We start from the raw sequence: 20,259 nt of genomic DNA on the forward strand, positions 1-20,259 counted from the left end.
AATCAGATCTTTCTTAGGAATGGTTCTGTACTACCATCATTTAATTGAGGCATGTTCTGCCAAAGCTAAGCCTCTGTTCAATCTCGTGGCTGAACCACCCACACCACCAAAAAGAGGGAGAGGCCACAAACCAAACTTAAAAAAAAGCTGTGTGAGGCTGTCTCCAACTGCCTGGACTGATGAGTGCGGAGAGGCATTCAGGACTCTGAAACATGAGGTTGTGTACAGTGTCACTTTAGCCCATCCAGATTTTCAGGCACCATTCATCCTTGCAGTAGATGCCTCCTTCGATGGCTTAGGAGCTGTTCTTTCACACTTGCTCCCTGATGGAAAGTTTGCCAGACCAGTGACGTTTCCTAGCAAGACCCTTTCACACTCCCAGCTGAATTATCCAGCACACCGGCTGGAGTTTCTTGCTATTAAATGGACAGTCTGTTATAAGTTTAGCCATTGGCTCAAAGGGCGGCCTTTCAAGGTCTGGACGGATAATAATCCGTTGACATACATTTTGACTAAACCTAGGCTCGACGCCTGTGAACCGAGATGGGTTTCAAAACTTGAAGCATACAGTTTTGACCTGAATTATGTCCCTGGCGTGTGTAGATGTCTTAGTGGTTACAGATGGTGTCAAGGGGAAGAGAAAAATTGCAGACAAATAGGACTCTATGGTCTATGAAGTGACATCGGTGAAACCAGGAATCAATATGTACTGCATCAGAGATCCTGTGACATCAAAGGAAAAAATTGTTCACAGGAATCTCCTGCTATCTGAGTTTTCTCCCACTGGGAGATGATGACACCTTGGGGTCAAGCTGCTATTCAATTGCTGGAAGTTTACAATGTGACCCAGGGGTTCCTGCTGACATACAGGACAGTGAGACGAGGACAATTAACTGGCTCCTACAAATGGATGAAGCGAGTGATTGGGATACTACAGCCAGCCAACCTGACTGTTCTCCTGTTGAGGTTGAGAATGCTCCATCCTCAGAGACTGAAACTACTGTAGCCCCACACACTGTGAGTGAGGTTTTGGATACCTACCTACCTTCCCCTGAGCCCCCTGCTGAGTGTGTTGAGTTCCAGAATGCACTCTCCCCACCCCAGCAGATAAAGCTCAACAGGTCCCTGGACATGCAACTGACACATAGCTAGTTGCACTCACACTAGATCATGAAGTTTGTGCACAGCCACCTCCAGTTTGCACCAGGTTGGTTAGACCTGTTAAACCCCCAGATTGACTCATTTGTGAAATGAATGAACAGGTTGTTGATGACTCTGCATCAAGAGTTGATTCCTTGTTTTCTTTTGTAAGGACCATGTTTTCTGGATATATGGTGCTATATGTTTTGAGAGCTGCTTTTTTTTTTGTTTTGCACTTGTACTTACCTGAGGTATGTCAGAGTTCTCTCTGTTATGGAGCAATGTTTACATTATAAGAGGTGTACCAGGCATCTTTTGTGTTTTTGTTGATGAGGGGAATGGCCAACCCCTTGACTTATTCCCGAGTGGAAAATTTCTAACTGACTTGAACTAAGGCGTGCTCCTATAACTACACTGCTTTGTGATTTGTAATTTTTGTGTTTTCTTGTTATTGTGCCCCAATTTACCAGGATTTAAGGGGGGTGTATGTAACAAAAAAAGGTTAAGGTAAAATCCAGCTAAATGGGATAACCACGCCATCTGCTCTCATAAAGGTGTACCTGCATGACTAGTAAAAGCAAAGGATTATGGGCAATCCTAAAAGCAACAGAGGATTTATGATGAGACAGAAAACGTGCTGTTACCCACATGAGATTACAATGCTACTCTACTCTATTGCCCTTTGTTATGAATGCAGATGAGGAATAAACCTGCTGTTACCACAAACCTGACCGGCTCCCGAAGAGTCATTTTAGGCAGAAGACATCTCACGATGGTCACATAAATGGATTACTATATATGCCTGCTGTTTGAAAGAGCCACCCCTTCGGTCGCTTCAGTCGCTGCCTGCCAGGCAACTGCAGGTGACGCGATGTGAACGACCAGAGCGACCACAGGTGATTTTGTCTCTTTTGGTCTGAACGCACAGTTAGGCTGAAGGTTGCCCGGTAACGTGGATGCAGGTTAAACTGTAACAAGGGAGTACCCACAGAGTTCAGGGAGAGCAAGTAAACAACACATAAAGGATGCCGTGATTGAAACAAGGAACCTTTTGCTGTGAGGAGACAATACCAACCACCACACCATCACTTACTGATATACAGAAGTGAAAAATTTTTATTGATTTTTTTTTTTGGTTCAGGATGGTTTTTACATCTTTCATCTATGAAAATCAAACTGATCAGTTATCAGAAATTCATTAAATACTTTCTCTTGCAGCAATACAACCTCTATTTCAGCACTCAAGATAAAAAACAAAACATAAATGTAACATGATGAGGTGAAGGCAATGTGAAAGCAAATTGTTCATTTCATGCCTTTGAATCAAAATTGCCTGGTCTCACAGATGACTGTATGCTTCACATGACAGTTACACTGTTTCAGTCAGTTGCAGGTCAGGTTAGACAAGCATTCACAATTATATCAACACATCATTGGTATTCGTCAAATAAAGGCTGTAAAATATTGGCTTTGGTCCTGAATGAACGCTTGGGTGGCAGATGAGATGACACCTTCATGCTTAATGCTGTGTCCCTGGCATGAGGCCAACACTTATAAAATGATGTCAGTCTGTAAGAATAAAAAATAGGGAGAAGTAAGCCTATATTTGTGGTTTGAAGGTTTTTTTTTTTCAAGAGTTAGATAGTGAGTATAAAGTAGCTATTTTCAATGATTTTGCAGTGTGAGTCATGTAGAAAAACTAATGAGATTCTTTCAACACGAGAAACACCAGTGCTTGAACTCTTATAAACACACTGATACTCTGTGTTGTTGCCTTAAGATAACTTAAATCATACTCAATATTTCACTGATTTTAAAAGTAGATTAAAAGACCTTGTTTCTTGTTACTGCTTGAAACATACTGTGTCTGTATCAAAAAGCCACAAAAAAGCTACATTCTTGTTGAAGTATAATAAAAAAGTCCCCACATACAAGCTGCCCTGTTTTTACCCCTGAACCCATGGAAAATGTTCTCCTGCCACCTCAAAGCTTTGATCCAGAGTCATTTTGACCTACTCCTAAAGAAATAAAAAGACATATATCTCTGCTGCAGAGTGAGGCTATGCTTTTATGAACAGCGAGAGTTCTCCGGAACTCAGAATCAGAGTTCTGCAGTCCAGGCCTTCATGTAAAAAACACAAAAAATGTTCTTAGGCCACCTGCTCAGAGAACGATAGTTTCTTCAAGTCCACACCACATCCTCCTAATAGATACTTTTTTCCTGGTTTATGTCCAGTGGAGGAGAGCCAATAAGATGAGAAGAGACGATGAGAAGAGCGAAAGTGACAGGGAGATGGCTGACGCCCCACCACATTCTGTAGCATCCTCCTGTTAGACAATTTGGACATTTTATTTATTTATTTTTTAATCAACAGGTACACATAAATTTACATTATATTACTACTTAGCAGTAGAAGCATTTTGTTATCAGGATACAGCACAACAAGACTTTGTTGGCTAAATTAATATCTTTGACTAGTCTGAGGTTTTGTTTTGTTCTCTTAGTTATATCATGTCTTCTCAGAAATACACACACTTTCCTGCAGTGTTGTAGCTTCATGTCTCCAAAAGGTTTTTCTTAGACTGCATATGGTAAAATGTCAAAGAGTTAAGTTTGGCTGTGTTTTTTCTTGTTGTTTGAATGACAGTAGGAGGCCCAAATGCTCTCACAGCCTCAGCACTGACCTTCGGATGGTAGGCGTGGCAGGACTCTGGACGCCGCCGCACCTTTTGAGATTTCATCCTGTTGCACTTCACTGTTGCATTATGTTCACAGATGTTAAGGAAGACAAAATCTGGCTGCTTATGACAGGATCAATTGAAAACAATTGTAATAGTTATTTTTGTTATGAAAAGTTAATGTTGAAACACGAAGTGTTACATGGATTATTATTTCCTGCAGTGACTGTTTGTTGTTTACGGCAGGGGGCAGTCTTGTGGAGTTAGTGAAGGATATATTTGATCTCTTTGGGCTCCAGCAGGATGGGTCCATATTGACGAGAGCAGTCACAGGAGGCTTGTGTCACAACCAGAACCAAGTTACTGTCAGGGATCTGCTGCACCACAAACATCCTGAAACAGAAATAAGGTGCAGATAGTCATCAGTTTACAGTCACTCTTTAGATCCAAATCACTTAATTCAATCTCAAAAGTCTCGTTAGTTTTGCTAAAGCTTTTTTCAAAAATATGTATTACAGTCTTTTCATTAAAAAGCACATTTTGACTCATATTGTACATTATATAAATGAATCAGAGAGTAAGCATCAGGTATACATTTACAAGTAACGATAGAGGAATTATAATTTTATATTCAACAGAGTAAAAAGGAGTTTATGTACATTAAGAATCAATGTAACTTTGGTTTAGTAAACAACAGTATGTGGTCACTGCAAAAGTAACCTATAATGTAAAGGCAAATTGTCATGATTTGTGTCTTTTGTGTTTTTGCTGTCTTGTCTCGGTTTTGTCACTTCCTCACTGTTTTCCTCAGTTCCCTCCTGCCTGCTCATTAACTCCTCTGTCTCACCTGTGTTCACTTATGCTCAGCTGCACTCATTCACCAATTGCTCTCCCCACAGTATTTAGTCTCCTTGAAGTTATACAGCATTTGTCAGATTCTCTGTTCTCCTCCTGTGTTGCCGTTTACTGCTTGGTTTTGTTGTTTTTGTCAGTTCCTGTTTTTTTTTTTTTTTTTTAATTTTTAAAATTTTATTATATATATATCCGGCTCTGCGCCTTTTGTTTAAACATAAAACGTTTTCTTTTCATTTTACCTCCTGGGTACCAATTTGTGTCTGCACCTGGGTCCTCCTTCCTCGCCACCTCCGACACGTGAGGCAATATGGGTTAGAAAATCCAAAACTTCACATTCAAAACTGGTTAAAATTAAGTACTGTGATGTGAGAATTTAATATATTTTTTATTTCTAATCAATATTTAACTGATTTAATTAATGTTCAACTTTAATTTTTGTATTACTTTGCATTGTGTTCTTATCTTTGTTCCCATGAAAGTCAGTGGGAATTATGTTAAACTAATTTATGTTTAACTATTAACAATTCAAAGATTTTCAAAGCCACCATCAGTAGGCATCTGATTGGTCTATTATTCATTCTGCAGCAAGGCAACAAACCCAACCAAAGGATTCCTTTAACAGGCAGTATGACCTCTATAGAGCCAGATTTTCAACATCATGACGTCAGTTCTGGTTTACAGGAATACACCGAAAACAGTAAAAAGGCCTAATTCCTCAAAAAAACTGTTAAAAGAGGTCCAGCTACCTTACAAATTCAGTACAAGTGCACTAAAAATAAAAGTGACCACACCAAGTACTTATCTAAAGCTGCATATAATTTTTTTTTCTTTTTCCAAAGCTTCCTTGCTCTACCTTTAGTGTGTAAAATATTATTTTTTTTTGTCACCATTTAAGGGTAATTACCTTCATTGGAACGTTCAAGCACAGAACAAACAAACAAACAAACACATTTGTTTTCCACATAATGCATCACATAAAAAAAAACTAAACAAATTAAGCTTCAGTCCGTGTTTCATGTATCAAATGCATCAAATTCAAGTCACTGACGTTATCCTACAAAATGCTTAATGGAACGGCTCCCATCTACTTGAATGCTCTCGCAAAGGCTTACATCACGACTTGGTCACTCCGGTCATCAAAGGATTGTCGTCTAGCAGTGCCTACACCATGCTTAAGGCAATCCAGACTCTTTTCATGTGACCACTACCAGAACAGGGGCGTCCCTGTCTGTCTTCAAGAAACTCTTGAAGACCCAGCTCTTCAGAGAGCATCTCCTACACTAGCACTTACCCTGTACTTCCCTACCACCTCTACTGCACTTTCTCTTTCTGTACTTTCCTCTATGACTGCACTCTATCTCTACACTGTCACCCTGACAGAGTCTGAGCTCATTATTAGCTTTGATGTTAGCTGTAATGTTATATCCTCATTTGTAAGTCGCTTTGGATTAAAGCATCTGCTAAATGCATAAACATAAACAGACAGCCTCCTCTCAACAGGAGAAATTGTACAGCTGGTTACTGTGTCACTGAATAATGGAATTATTCAATCTCAAAGTCATGTTTGTAAGAATAGTCATGGCCACCTATAGAACTGTTTTGGTTTTAACTAGTTAGCCTCAACATCAACAGTGGACAGGCTATTATAATGCAGCATGTGTTGTGTTGGAAGCACAGAACCTGGTCATAAACAACAATGAGGGACCCTGTTGAAGGTGATCACCAAATAAAATACTTGCTGCTAATTCAGTAAAATGCAGCCTGAAAGAAGAAATTGTTCCTTAAAAGCAAGTATGTGTAGGGTTAAAGTTTTTGTGTACGTGTCTGTGTGTCATACTTCTGGCAGCGTCCACACTTGATGAGGCTGTTGGCCTCTCTGACAGATGGGTCATATATGAAGCCAGGGTAAGCAGTGTCACAGGGTACCAGTGCATCCACTTTCTTCTGCTTATGAGCTGAAAAAGAAACACACATGATATTTCTACTGTTGAACGTGACAACTTTTCCAGTTTTTAACCTGTTCAGCCCCAAGAGTCTTTCTCGGGTTCCCCTCCCTCCCACAGTTAATGTGGGAGGCGGTCATCTCAGTTATCGTCACATTTCTGTTTTGGTGGGAATGTTTCTCTTTCACAAATACAAACACACACACACACACACACACATAAGCAGACATGTTGTACTCACAAGTGTGATAGCCAGCTTTGGCTGAATGGATAAAGATGGATCACAGTGAGCTCATAGAGAAACAGCGAGATGATGAAGTTGAGGATGATGATAGAGAGATGATGACGACAGCCGTTGAGGTGCGGGGTTCAAAATGAGACATAAAGCAGTGATATTGTGAATGACACATGAAAACATATACACCTCACATATTTGTCTGTTCTCAGCCTCTATGGACACAAACAACTTTCCTTATTGTTTGAATCCATCCTTTTTTCATCTTATTTGCCCAAGGTCCAATGTCTGAGCAGGTCTTGTATGAATGGGTAGGTCATTCCACTAATTAAAAGCTGCCCTTGCAAATAAATGATTACCTCTGTTTTTTGTTTTTAGATCTTACAACATCATTGAGGATTTGGTCGGATGGAATATAACAATGATAAATGTCATTGTAAGAGGCTGTATAAACTTGCTGTTGTCAGAGGAGGTCTGGGGCACTTACGTCCATTCTAAGGGTGTCTTGGGCCACATTGAAACTCCACCTAGTCACTTGATTTGCCTCCATTTTTTTCTTGCTCTTGCATTGTCCAGAAAAAAATAAATCTTGCATAAAGCAGAGAAAACCTTCTGCTCCTGGTTTGTGGAAATTCCTGTCGCAGTTCTGACATTTTTTTGGTTCACAACAAAAACTACAGAAAGTTTGTGAGTCTTTACTGACACTGCACTCGGCAACGCCACAAGATCTATCATTTGATACTCCTTCAGTTGTCATGTGAACCAAAAAAATGATGGACATAGTGTTTATATAAACGTTTTAATTAGCTTATTTGGTATACTATTTCTGTGATGGACTGGCGACCTGTCCAGAGTGTACCCTGCCTTTCGCCCGATGTCCGCTGGGATAGACTCCAGCAACTTTTATTTTCATATTCATTATCATTATGTCTTTATCATAATTTTACTGTGGGTATTTTCATTTGAACAAAAATATTACAATCAATACTTTTAATGTAACTTTAGTATGTCTAATAATTATATATATCTCAATCCTAATCTAATTCCAAATACTACTATTTTATATCCACACAAGGTGTGAACAATCTATACATAAATCTAAAATAAATGCTTTGTACAAAAATTCATTGCAATCTATTCAACAGTTATATTTATGAATTCAAAGTAAACACAAGAAACTTGTGCTACAAAAAAATAATAACAAATAGACCTATAGACCACTGAGCAGTGCTGACCAACACGTCATTGGTGTAATCAGGTGGTAACCTCCTGTCATCAGTGTTTCGTCTAGTTGGGCCCACGACACCTGCTCCTCACATCTTTTTTTTTTCCCACAACCACAAGCTATCCCACAAACTGCACACCAGTCATAGCGGGTGGGGATACAAACCTTGGTTCGGGTAGGGGGTAATGAAAGTAATGACGGTGCCAGAGGTGGAGGCAGGAAAAGACGCACTGGCAGATTCAGCAGAGAAACTCACCTAAAAAGTCCTACAATCACTAAAAATGCCAGCAAAAACCAGGCCATACAGGCTAACTCACCTGAAATGGCCACCTGGTTTCAAGAGACTCACATGGGCCACACCCTCCACTTAAATATATCCTGGATTTCTTCCTTGCTTCTCCCAAGAGTTTGTTTACCCTAAGTACTCCCTCTGCTGGGCCTCCAGCTACTATTGCTTCTTCTAATCCAAATCCACTGACTGGACCTTACTGCCTCATCTGACACTTCCTTCACTATTTTCCTCACACTCTGTCCACTTACACCCAACTCCCTCAACAATGAGACAGCAGACTTCACAACAAATCCTCTACATCCTACTTCCACTGGACAGATCCTAACTTTCCATCGTCACTGCTCTGCTTCTGCCCCCAACTCCACATACCTAAGCTTTTTTCTTTCATTTGCTTCTACTACTACTACAGTCAGCTACTACAGTCAGCTCTATGAAATAGACTCTCATTCTACTCCTAGACCACAAGACTATATCAGGCCTTAGATTCGTAGAGGCTATTTCCTGGGGAACAACAAGCTTATATCCTAAATCTACCTGCATCTCCCAATCACAAGCATCCTCTAAGCTGCCTTGCATCCTTATTGTCTTATTAACTTTCTCCCCCTCTTGAACAAACTGAATTGCCACTTGCTTCTTAATACTTAATACTTAATACGGCCTTGTGACAGACTAACCTTACAACCTGACACAATGTGCCTTAAGCTAGATTTATACTTTTCCAGAACATCGACAATGTTGATGTGATGTCTTCATTGATCATTCGAAGTTCTACGTCGAGGGAACACGTTGCTCTGCAATTCACCATGCCGGTCGGGGGGTGTGGCTGTATGTTTGTGTGGTTTCAGGGGTTAAAGCGAAATCCTTGCTTTTTCTTCCGGTCACAATTAACAACAGTAAACAATGGCAACCGAGATGGAGCAGCTGTATTTGCAGTTGGAGCTCATCAATATTGAAGTACAAATGCTTAAATTGCAAATGTTGAAGCCAGGCGACAGAGAAAACATTCGCGGGGGTGGTCTGTACGACCGGCCGAGGCTGGGAACGGGTGAATTTACAACACTGAATTCACAACCTGTGAATTCACAAGCATTGAATGAAGTGAATTGAATGGAGTGAATTCACACCAGTTGTGAAGTCACACCAGTTGTGAATTCACACCAGTGAATATTTGACATATTTTTGAATGTCAATGAGCTTCTTCGCCGTATACAGCCATTAAGACCAGAAAAGGCAACTGCTGGAAATTACGTTCTGAGCGTGCGCGTCAGGCTACGGCGGAGGGGTCAACGTCGACGACATCGGTACAAAGTAGCGACATCGTCGACATGACATTAAAGCATAAACTACGACTTAGAGTTGCAATACTGAACGTAACAAACATAGCGGGTCTCCAGTTTTAGGTTCTGGGGAGTTGGCAATAGATCATATGTTGCCCCTATCAAAAATCGAATTCTCCTTTCCTCCATTCTCCACAGCTCTTTCCAGCTAAGCTTTTTCTTTTCTACACCTTCCCAATTCAACCACTGTCCTTGCTTACCTGAGCCACTGCCTTTGTACCCCTTAACATTTCCTCCTGTCTTCGAACCTGCTCAACAACTAGCTTTCTCTTCTCCTTGGGACCTGTTCTACTCCACACCGGTTTGCATGGGCCAAGCCCCAAGCTTCCCCGGCCTATGTGAACATTATCCACAATTTCTGTATGTCTAAGAGTTGCTTCTACCTCCTGAGCTGCCATTCTTGGATTCCATTTCCTCCCCTTGGTTGGGTTTGGATATAATGTGGTGAATTGACAGACTTCACAGAGCAATAAAGTATAGCTTAACATTTCACTGACTTTGTTTTTCGACCCGTTTACGACAAAACATTACAGATCACAGCCCAACGATCATCTTACCGTCCACAAAATAATCAGAATGCCAGAGACCGCAGAGGTTAAAGTCCAGCAGGAACCTGACAGGGAACACACACACCTTATTAAAACAAAAAGAGCACCAAACATGTAAAACCTGCTGATGCCCTGTGGGAATTTCAGCTTGGAGACATTTTCTATGAAAAGAACAAAGTAAACCCAGAACACTGAACAGTGGTGAATTTGAATTTGACTCTTAATTTGAACAGTGGCAAAATTGACTTGAATTTGACCCACAGGGGATCTGAATGGTGGAAAGCAGACTTATTAATTACTTACTTACTATAGATAAGAGCAACTGTGATGTTATGTTATTTTCTAGATTATACTTATACAATAATGTGATATATTAAACAATAATCAAATCTATCTGCTACTTATATACAGGCATTAGTTATGACAAATTTGTGATAAAACAAATTCTCCACAACCGAAAAAAAATAATCCATGAGTGACACTTACATCAGTGCATTGGAGAAGAACCATCTTATCAAGGCCACAATGACGTAAAACGGCTACAGAAGATAAAACAAAACAAGTTTGTTGTGTTTGTCAGTAATGATTGAAATCTTTTTGTGATTTAAGAAAAATTTTGGGAGCACAATTGTAGTTTAGATTAAAACAGTTTTTATGAGGAAACTGTCTGTGCTGTCAGACTTGCAGATTCTTTAACTTTGTCCATGTGTGTCTTTAAACTCACACTGAGCAAAGGTCGAGCGCTGCTTGCATGATGGTGGCTGTTCTTACACATAGCCTGGTAGTCAAACAACGACACTCTGCAAACAAACATCCAGGTTAAGTTTAGTGATAAATGTAGCGGGAAGGTCGCCAAGTATTCTTCACAGAGCTTTTAAAATGTATTAAAAAATGTATTTGAGTCAATCATACTTTTTGAACATTCCCATCTTGATCAGTGATGCCATGATGGACCCGTCCACCTCACCAAAGAAACGGCCAATCTGAAAAAACAGTATGAAGGGATGTATTTATATCAATTCATCTACCTCCTTCTGTAACTTCATTCTCATACCCTACATGTCACATTCTATAGTTTGGTCACCAGCTCTTCGTGTCACTTTTCAACACACTGTCACTTTCTGACACAGACAAATGCTGCAAATAGCAAGCATGTTTTTACAGCAATAGCAAACAGCTGGAGGAAAATAGCATCATATAGTGCTGGCTCAAAAAACAATTAGTACATACTGCAGACGTTACTATGGCATGCATTAAATGACTTGGTTAATGTTAGGAAAACATTGTGGTTAGGTGTTCAGTTGCACATTAAAACATATTTCATTCCACAAAGGTTTGCAGACATATTTTTCCATGTTACTATAGCAACGTGGCCTGTGATGTCACATTACTAGCTCAGGACCCATTATTTGACTGTTTAGTCGAAAAACTTTGTCATAGCCTCATAATACCTCAATTTATTTAGTGGATAGGAAGCAAGTTAATATAAGCAGTGCTCAGACCAAAGCCAAAATCTGTCTGGCAACTTGTAATAGACTTTTTTTTATTTTTTTAATCCTGCTTCTGCCAACTTCTAGTTAACTGTATATTAGTGCGATTCTCTGGCTCTGGACCTGTTTTGACTTTCTGCCTCTGCTCTCTGCCTCTGGCCTCTGGCCCCTGCATCTGGATCTGTCTCATCCTCTTTTGGAGAGTTGTTAATGTGAGTGAGTTGTTCTGAAGAAGGTTGTTTTGGATGTGAGTGAGTTACTCTGAAGAAGAAAGGATTTATAATTATGACTAACTCTGAAGAGGATTATTTAGTGAACAACTCTGAAGAGGATCTTTGTGAACATTGGTTTTAGTTTCCCCAGCCCCCCATTAGAGATTCTCCTGAGTTTTTGCTCATTCTGCTTCAGTTACCTGTTGTGTGCTCTCATCTAAGGAATGGCCCAGTCTTCCTAGTCTCTACTGAAAAACAGATGCTGTTGGTAGTGCTGATCACTGCTCAACATCATCGGTGACTACGTGACAGACGTCAAATGTGGGAACAACCTTCTTCATATCCCAGCATCCCAGCTTCATACCTATCCTGCATGAGGGCCATCTGCTGTTGTGAGTTTGAAACTCCAGGGGTTGATGCCCACATCATCTTTTTCCACATTCTGCTGTCACCTTCTGAGATTTATTGGACTAAAAACTGTGCCTGGCTAATTCTTTGGGTCCTAAAAATGATCACAATCCTTACACTGACTGCTCTGACAGCCTTTCAGACTCGAGGTTCCCAGTCTTTTTCCAACTAAAAAAAGTGGAAGGCCTCCTGTCAGTCTCGAAGCCACCATTTGGGATACTATGGTGGGTATGGGATTGTTGGTATCTAAATAAGTTTTTGAGTTATAGTCAAAGCTTAACGACTCATTCTCTCCCTCCTCCAGCCTTTATACTAATCAAAAGCTAATCACACCATGACTTCGCCAGGTAACTATTTCCAGCAAGTTGCAGCATCCTAAAGAATAACATTAAACTCAGATATTTCACATGTAAAACAGGTTTCTAGGACGACTTTCCAATCATAGCAAAACGGTGTGGTGCAGGGTTGGAAACCAAAGTTGTGAACTGCGGTATCTCAGTCCAGAGGTACTTTAGGGCAGTTTCAGGCCAGGGAATGTACATAACAGAGGCCAATGTACTTGAAAATGAGTCAAATGCACATAATTTTAGGGTTCACAAGCTTCTCTAGTGTTGTTTTAAAGTTGGTTATCTGGTGCATCTCTTGTTGAAACAAGGGGGCAAATCCTGTCTTTAGGATTAAATTTTTATTTTTGATAGTTTAGTTAGGCCTAGTTCAGGTGAACTTGAAACATCTGCTTGGTGATGCTGTTGTGTAGGCCTAAACAGTTAGAGGACCTCACATTATGCACCAAGCACTGCTCTCTTTACTCTCCATATATACATATACCATTTACATTCCTCTTTAATTTTTCACAAAGCAGGAATCTCTGGCCTGATGTCAATGTGTTTGTTTGTGTCTCTCTCCTGTCCACTCCCCCTCCACCAGTCAAAATAGCTAGCCACCCATCCTCAGTCTTGTTCTGCCAGAGGTCTCTTCTTGTTTAAATGGAATTCTGCTCTCCACTATCTCCTGCTACCCTAAACAAGCTTAGGACCAGGGATTAAATCAAATTGAAGATTTCATGCAATGAGATTGTTTCCTTAGCTAGACACATTTTTTTATTTGTAATGGGGCATTACATGAATGCAATTAAAAGGAATTTGACTGAATTAGATAACAATGACTTCTGTTTAATGGGATAAAAAATTGGATTAAATTGAATTATAATTGGACTGATTCAAATTAGAGTTAACTGAATTTGTTTGCTCTCTCCAAAAGTTCTTTGAGTTTTGTTCTGAATTGAATCTAATCAGGTCAAAAGTCCTGGAGATGTTATCTTAGCTGGACTTTCTTCAATTTGAGGAGGATAGTTGTATCTGTCACAAGATCAAAAAATACAACTGCAAAGAAAGAAAAAAGAAACATTAGTTGTAGAGTAAAAACACCACGATGATTGAGAAGCAGCAAAGCAGATTCAAAATGTTTTACAGGGATTTAAAGCGTCTGCAGTGTGGCCGCTCTTTCTAGCCCTCGGCTGCTGCAGCAGAGAATCTGAATTATTCAGAGCTTTTTGTTTCAGCGGCTCTGTTCACATTTTTAAGCTGCTCTCTGCCCACACTTCCTCTTCATCGGTATGGGAAATTCCAGCTGCCTCTGAGGACTCATAGGTTGGTAACAGTTGGATGCTGCTTACACTAAAAACCGACCCTCTGTTTTCCTGACAGAAGCAGGTGAAGCAGTGGGTAAACGCACTGGGTTAAACAAAAAAGAAACAAATGTGGCGGGAGCTCAACCAGTGAACAACACAGGTTCTGAGGTCCTTGTTGCTTCTAAGCGACTTCAACCAAAACTGTCTGGGCTCAGGGCTGTGTGCTTAACTCCCCGTTTACCTTAGACATTATAAAGAGTAGACGCCGCATTGGCTGCTGAGAAATACGGCCGCCATCTTGGACCGGTCATCCTACTCATTAACAGCAGTATATTCAAGATGCCAGAGCACTGTATTCTTGTGCAAATCGGCGGACGATTGCGAACATGGGTCGGGGGATTACTTTTCACAAGAAAAATTCAACATTATTATTGGTTGTATTTTGTGAATAGAATATTATTGTACTGTATTTATGTCCGCCACCGAAATCGTAGCCAGCAAACGTTAAGCTAGGCTAGGTTTATAGCTGGTGTTCACCCGGCTATTAGGCCTGCTGAGACTTTATAAATCATATATTCCATAACACAGGCTACAACTGACACAAGAATGCTATTGTAGAAATAATGCAAATATTGCTGATATGACATTGATCAGCAGATTTTTTACATAGGTGACACAGGCTGTATTAAAAAAGTTTGTATGTAACCTTACACATTCCGTCACACATTTTAGAGAGATAAAGCTGTGTGAAGATAAAGCTCTGTAATACAAAGCAGGCCTATGGAAAGAAGGAAGTCAAGCAAATACTAAGTTTGCATGTTGCATGTTGAACAATTTAGAAATAAGTACTCTGTTCTCTGTATATTTTGAATAGATGAGTATTGCTTTCAACTATCTGATACCTAATGAAACCCTGTAATGATAGTGAATTAGATTCCATCACAAGGCACAGTGAAGGTGCTGAGAGCTGCAGAGAGGGTGATTCACCAAGCCTCAGCAAGGCCAGCTCCAAAGACGTCGACAGTCACTGACATCGTCTGGGAGGAACAGAGGTTGTTTTCCAGCTTGGGGAACACATTGAGGAGACACAGTTTGGCATCGACAACCATTATTCCAACTTGTTGTGATTGGATTGATTGTGTCTGTGTTTCTGAAAATAAGGCTGCACCTCATTGCCAAACTCACCTCTGTTGAGCTGCAGAAAGGGAGCACGAGAAAGAAGCTTTGCAAACAGTCCTCTTTCAGGGCTTTTAGCTCATTTAAACTTTCATGAGCAACTTTGTGTAAATATTGTTTGGGGAGGGGTGGTTCTAGTGTTTAACTTGAAAATTTAATCTTTTTAGGATTTCTCCATCATCTGTCTGTCTCCATTTTTTCTGATATATATAGATTTTCATTTATTTCAGAGAGAGATATATATAGAGAGAAAGAGAGTATTTAGATAATAATTAATGTAAATGATTCAATGTAATTGTATTATAATTTAATTGTATTTTGGTATGTTTTGCTTTTGGCAACAATGGTTGATACATTCATGCCAGTATAGCCAATTTGAATAAATCTTGATATAGATATAGATTTAAATTTTTCTGAGATATATGTAGATATATATTCATATATATTATATATTCATATATATTTTCTGATATATAACTTTGATCTATTGTGTTTTATCTTATATATGGATGTATAATGTATTATTGTTTCTTAATTTTTCAACTTAATAAAATAGCTGAGTAGTACACAATCTGCTTCTGCTTCTCGATCATATACATGCCAATACGCAGTATCGGTCGATGCAGCGTTTATTCTTTATATGTCTATGCTTATTACTGCGTGCCCAGATATCAAGACAACATCATGTTGGTTATGTTTATCAGTCTAACTTGTTTTCAGCCCTGAAGACAATAGACATTTTCTCTGTACACAGGACAGGAATTCCAAAACATCTTTTTGCTTCATCCCCCTGCTCATTTCCAGCTGACCCAACTTATTTAGTCAGATTCAGCAAAGAATTAATTTCTCTCCTGATTAAATATTTACTGTGCCCTGAAAAGTGTTACAAGCAAAACCTTCACACACCAGCGGCATCAACACTAGAGAAAATTCTGGGTGTTTGCACAAACTTCCTGCAAAGCCCAGAGCTCAGCAAAACATTGAGGAAGCACTTCATCATAATATCTGTTTAGTAATGCGGCTGGGAGCACAGGAGACATGCAAATGATGAAAAATGAGTTCTGCCTCAAATTATTCTGAATTCAAGGTTACTCTACACTAGAATATTTGCCTTGTGTGCCATGAAACTGTATCTTCTTTTAATGTGTATTTCACCAACACAACACACAGCACCAGCTGAGACATGGCTGCGAAGACTGGTAGAGTGGTCACCTTCCAACTGGAGCTATGGCGGTTCGATCCTCAAAGTGTTCATGTGCCCTTGGGCAATGCTTTCATTGGTTTCATTTCATTTAATTGGTTCGTGATTGTGGAGAAAAAAAACGCTGCATACCTATCTCATCCCACATCTAAAATGCATACATTTAATAGAACGCGTTGGATCTGTGTGAATGGGTGCATGTGAAACGGAGATGCCCTTTCAGATGCACCTCTGGCTGAATATCACTCAGTACTCTGTGATATTACATCAAGCATCAAATCACAGCACCTGTACCTCATGTAGGAATAAACATAGAGCAAAGTTGAAGATGTTGGACATGAATTAGGAGTGGCTGTATATATACTGAATGTGTGGCAACATGGTGGGCTCAGGATTAATCCACACTGTTAAAGCTCTGAGCAGTTAATCCATATCTAACAAGCAGCTTTCAGATAAACAGTGAGTTCACAGTCGGCATGCCTTTATGTGCAGGAAGATAATGCTCTGAGAAACAAAGCGAAAAACAAAGACCATCCTATAAGAATAAAATAAATTTTGAGATTTCTTAAATCAAAACATATTTGCACGTGACATCTCAGATATGTCACATGTAAGACTCATTAAGTCAAAATCATGACAAACCTAGTTATAAATACATCAGTCTAATCACAGAATGGTTGCATAATTATTACAAAAAAGAATTATCAGATGAATCAGTTTTTTAAAATAATCAGTCCTAGAATTTTGTTTTATTATCAGTATTTTCCTCATTTTCAAGAAGAAATTAATGTTATGCTCTTGTTAATCCATTAAAATGGGACGAAATTACACAGATGATATAACTGTAGACTTTAATCTCAGAGACAGGGCCCTTTAAGATTTTGCAGAGCTATAGAATTGAGTGACTTTAATGAGTCAAATCTATCAGGCAGTCTGGCAGCTTGCATGGCTCCATTAAAGCTCTACTAGGGTCAGATGATGCTAGTAGGTGCAGCAGCTGTCGTAATAAGTATTAATGCACAACAAATGCACATATTAAAACTCATCAAATCCTGTGAGCAGTCCAGATGTTGTTTTGAGCAGATTATGATCCTGAGTAGTAATGAAATTGGGAAATCACCAACTTTAGGTCTGATAAAGCAGCACGTCCACAACTCTGACATCAAAACTTACAATTACATTGTTACACAATTATACAATCAGATTTATTAAAAGAGGCAGTCCCTGGCCACACATCTCTCATGTTGTTCTGCTGAAGGTGGCGTTCTAGCTTTTTCCGTACATCTCCTTGATATGCCTGATCTTCCTTTTAATCGTTTCAAACAGTTCTCAATAATTCTCTGTTTCCCTTCCCATAGGCTCACGTTTTTATGATCAGAAACTTTTTCATGTTACTGGTGATCCGGGGCTTGTTTCTGGGTAAGCACCTTACTGCTCTTGTGGGAATAATACTCCTCACAGAAGTTAATGTAGTCTGTCACACACTCAGTCACGGCATTGATTTAATCTTCATGTGGCTCACAGAGTACATTTCAGTCCTCATGAGCACTCCAAGATTGTTCATTATATTTGCTAGCAATCTCACATTCCCAATGTGGATCAAGGGAAGGAATAAACTTCCTCCGCCATTTTCTCCGTCCTTCTCCTGCCCTGCATCCAGTGTTTCCTCTCTAACTAACTTTTTTTTAGCATTAGCTAGTATTGGGAACGTATTGGCTCGGTAACTTATCATAACAGATGTTAATAAGTAAGAGAAGTATGAGGAGAAATCACTCAAGCAACACACCTTCTGAACCAGGGCAGAAAAAATAGTTCAGTGGAGAATCTCAACATGATCAGAGCTGCTGCACAATGGTACAACCTTTGTGGTGTGGCGCTTTTTTCTAGAATAACATTTTAGATTAGGATAAATGTCATTATGACTTTTGGCAATCGAAAAAAATAGATATCAGAATTTGTTGATCAAAATATTTGAAGAACTAGCCATGACAAATTATTTAATCCAACTGAAATGTTTTTGAAAATCATCAGCAGAGGAGGGTGTGCACAACAGCTTCATGCTCGCTAGCCTATTGTGATAGAAAGGACTTGTTTGATGCATTTCTCCTCCAAACAGCTTTTCAATCACTTCTTCAAACTCAAACAAGGCAGTCACACCTGCAAACATACCCCGGTATATGTGTAAAATATGTAACATTGAATTCTTTGTTTTTTCCTCCTTTCGACAGGAGGAAAGCTGTTAAAGCTGTTGGAGTGAGGTGGGAAGACAGGGTCAGGTCTGATAAGGAATCTTACCTCATTTCTCTCTTTGGACAGCATGATAAAGCCGTTGTTGTCAACTAAGAAACAATTAAGATCCTAACCAGGAAGAAGCAAAAGGAAATACAAACAGTAAGTTTTTCTTTTCAACTTACAGGTGGTAAGCTTTGTTGATGAGCAAAAGACATGAAGCTATATACTTACACCGCTCTCACAGCTGAGAGGACATACACCTTCAATGTTTGTGCACTGAAAGAAAAGGAAAGAAGGTCGGAGGTTAGCATTATAAGATCATCACTGACACAGTTGCTGTGACACAATAATCAGTGTTTACTTACATCTGTATCAGCAGGCTGAAAATAAAACAAACAGAAAAGCGATTAATTGATAATTATTGATTTATGAATGATTACAAACATTTGAAGACTGAAATAACTCTTCATCTATGTGCTTTAAGTGGTCTGCCACCAGCGTAAATAAATGATGTTCAAAAATATCAACTGAGTAAAAACAGGTGACACACACAGACCCGTCTAAGCTTTTTGTGTCATAAAATAATCGATAACAGCAGATCTAATCACTTTTCATTTGATTCTACAGTACACAGGTGAACTTGACTCACATTAACTTTGCTCAGACCATCTCAAAGAATTTCTTCTTATCTGTATTTTTCATTCCCCTCATTTGTATTAAGACGGGTGAAGGAAATAACATACAGTAGTTTAAACCTCAGAAACTGCGAGTCAACAGCGTGTTGTAAACAGGTTGTAAATGTGTTCTGTCAGTCAGATGAGTTTATGCTGGCAGCGAAGCAGTTTTGTAAATCCATTAATCCAGTCAGTCACAGCTGTCAGCTCCCATTAATAACATTATCTACACTATCAACATCTACAGGACATCTGTGCACATTTAACTCAAGCTCTTATTTTGCTTCACTAAACAGAAGGAGAAAATGAAAATGAAAAGGAAAGTGTGTCGTTGAATATTGTTCTTTCTTATGTCAAATTTGAGAACAAATATCAAAAAGCTGAATCCAATCTAAGTGAATAATAAACAATAAAATGAAACCAGTCCATCCCGAGGGTGGTGCCCCAGGAAAGTTCATGCCACATTAACAGGGCTTCTCCTCTAAGCAATTTTAGGACACCTCTTTTCTTTTCAGGCTCAGCTCAGAGTTACCAGTTTAAGGCCACCATTTTTTACACCAACATGTCACTGTGAGCCAAAGGGATTTGCTTGAAAAGATGCATTAAATCCAGACAGAGTTTTGTTTCCTACAACAGATTATCTTAACACAGCCCTTGATGGAACAAAGTTGAACCTTGATCAGCCATCAGTTGTAACACCAAAACTACATGTTTTGCTTTAGAGGTAATTACTGCTAATGCTGGTGTTTCTGAGCCTGGTCACATTCATCTAAGTGTTTAGCTAAGTACTAACTTTGGGATGCTGAAATCAAGGTATTCATGAACCTACAGTTAGCATGTCAGCAAAGATGAACAAACATTGGATCTACATTTAGCATGCATGTTAATCAAAAATTAGATTTAGTCTTTAAAGCCAAAGATTCATCTTAACTGAAAAGAAGCCAAATAAACCTTGTAATGACAGCAGTCATCAGTAAGAGCA

General features: G+C 39.4%; 1 protein-coding gene across 1 annotated transcript in view; it reads right to left on the reverse strand.

Moving 5' to 3' along the window:
• Window positions 1–3,366: 3,366 nt before the first annotated feature.
• The window catches only part of LOC140306497 (voltage-dependent calcium channel subunit alpha-2/delta-4-like), an 87,567-nt gene continuing 70,674 nt past the window's right edge, over window positions 3,367–20,259 (reverse strand). The window contains exons 29-40 of the mRNA XM_072385111.1: window positions 18,969–18,983; window positions 18,835–18,879; window positions 18,667–18,729; window positions 11,167–11,237; window positions 10,979–11,054; window positions 10,741–10,793; window positions 10,264–10,319; window positions 6,859–6,879; window positions 6,512–6,629; window positions 4,097–4,212; window positions 3,826–3,908; window positions 3,367–3,468 (exon numbers count right to left, since the gene is read on the reverse strand). Coding sequence (XP_072241212.1) covers window positions 3,367–3,468; window positions 3,826–3,908; window positions 4,097–4,212; window positions 6,512–6,629; window positions 6,859–6,879; window positions 10,264–10,319; window positions 10,741–10,793; window positions 10,979–11,054; window positions 11,167–11,237; window positions 18,667–18,729; window positions 18,835–18,879; window positions 18,969–18,983 — 819 coding nt within the window. The remainder of the gene's footprint in view (window positions 3,469–3,825; window positions 3,909–4,096; window positions 4,213–6,511; window positions 6,630–6,858; window positions 6,880–10,263; window positions 10,320–10,740; window positions 10,794–10,978; window positions 11,055–11,166; window positions 11,238–18,666; window positions 18,730–18,834; window positions 18,880–18,968; window positions 18,984–20,259) is intronic.

Source organism: Leuresthes tenuis, unplaced genomic scaffold (assembly GCF_036924035.1).
Source record: "Leuresthes tenuis unplaced genomic scaffold, fLeuTen1.0.hap1 SCAF_5, whole genome shotgun sequence".
Taxonomy (NCBI): Eukaryota; Metazoa; Chordata; class Actinopteri; order Atheriniformes; family Atherinopsidae; genus Leuresthes; species Leuresthes tenuis.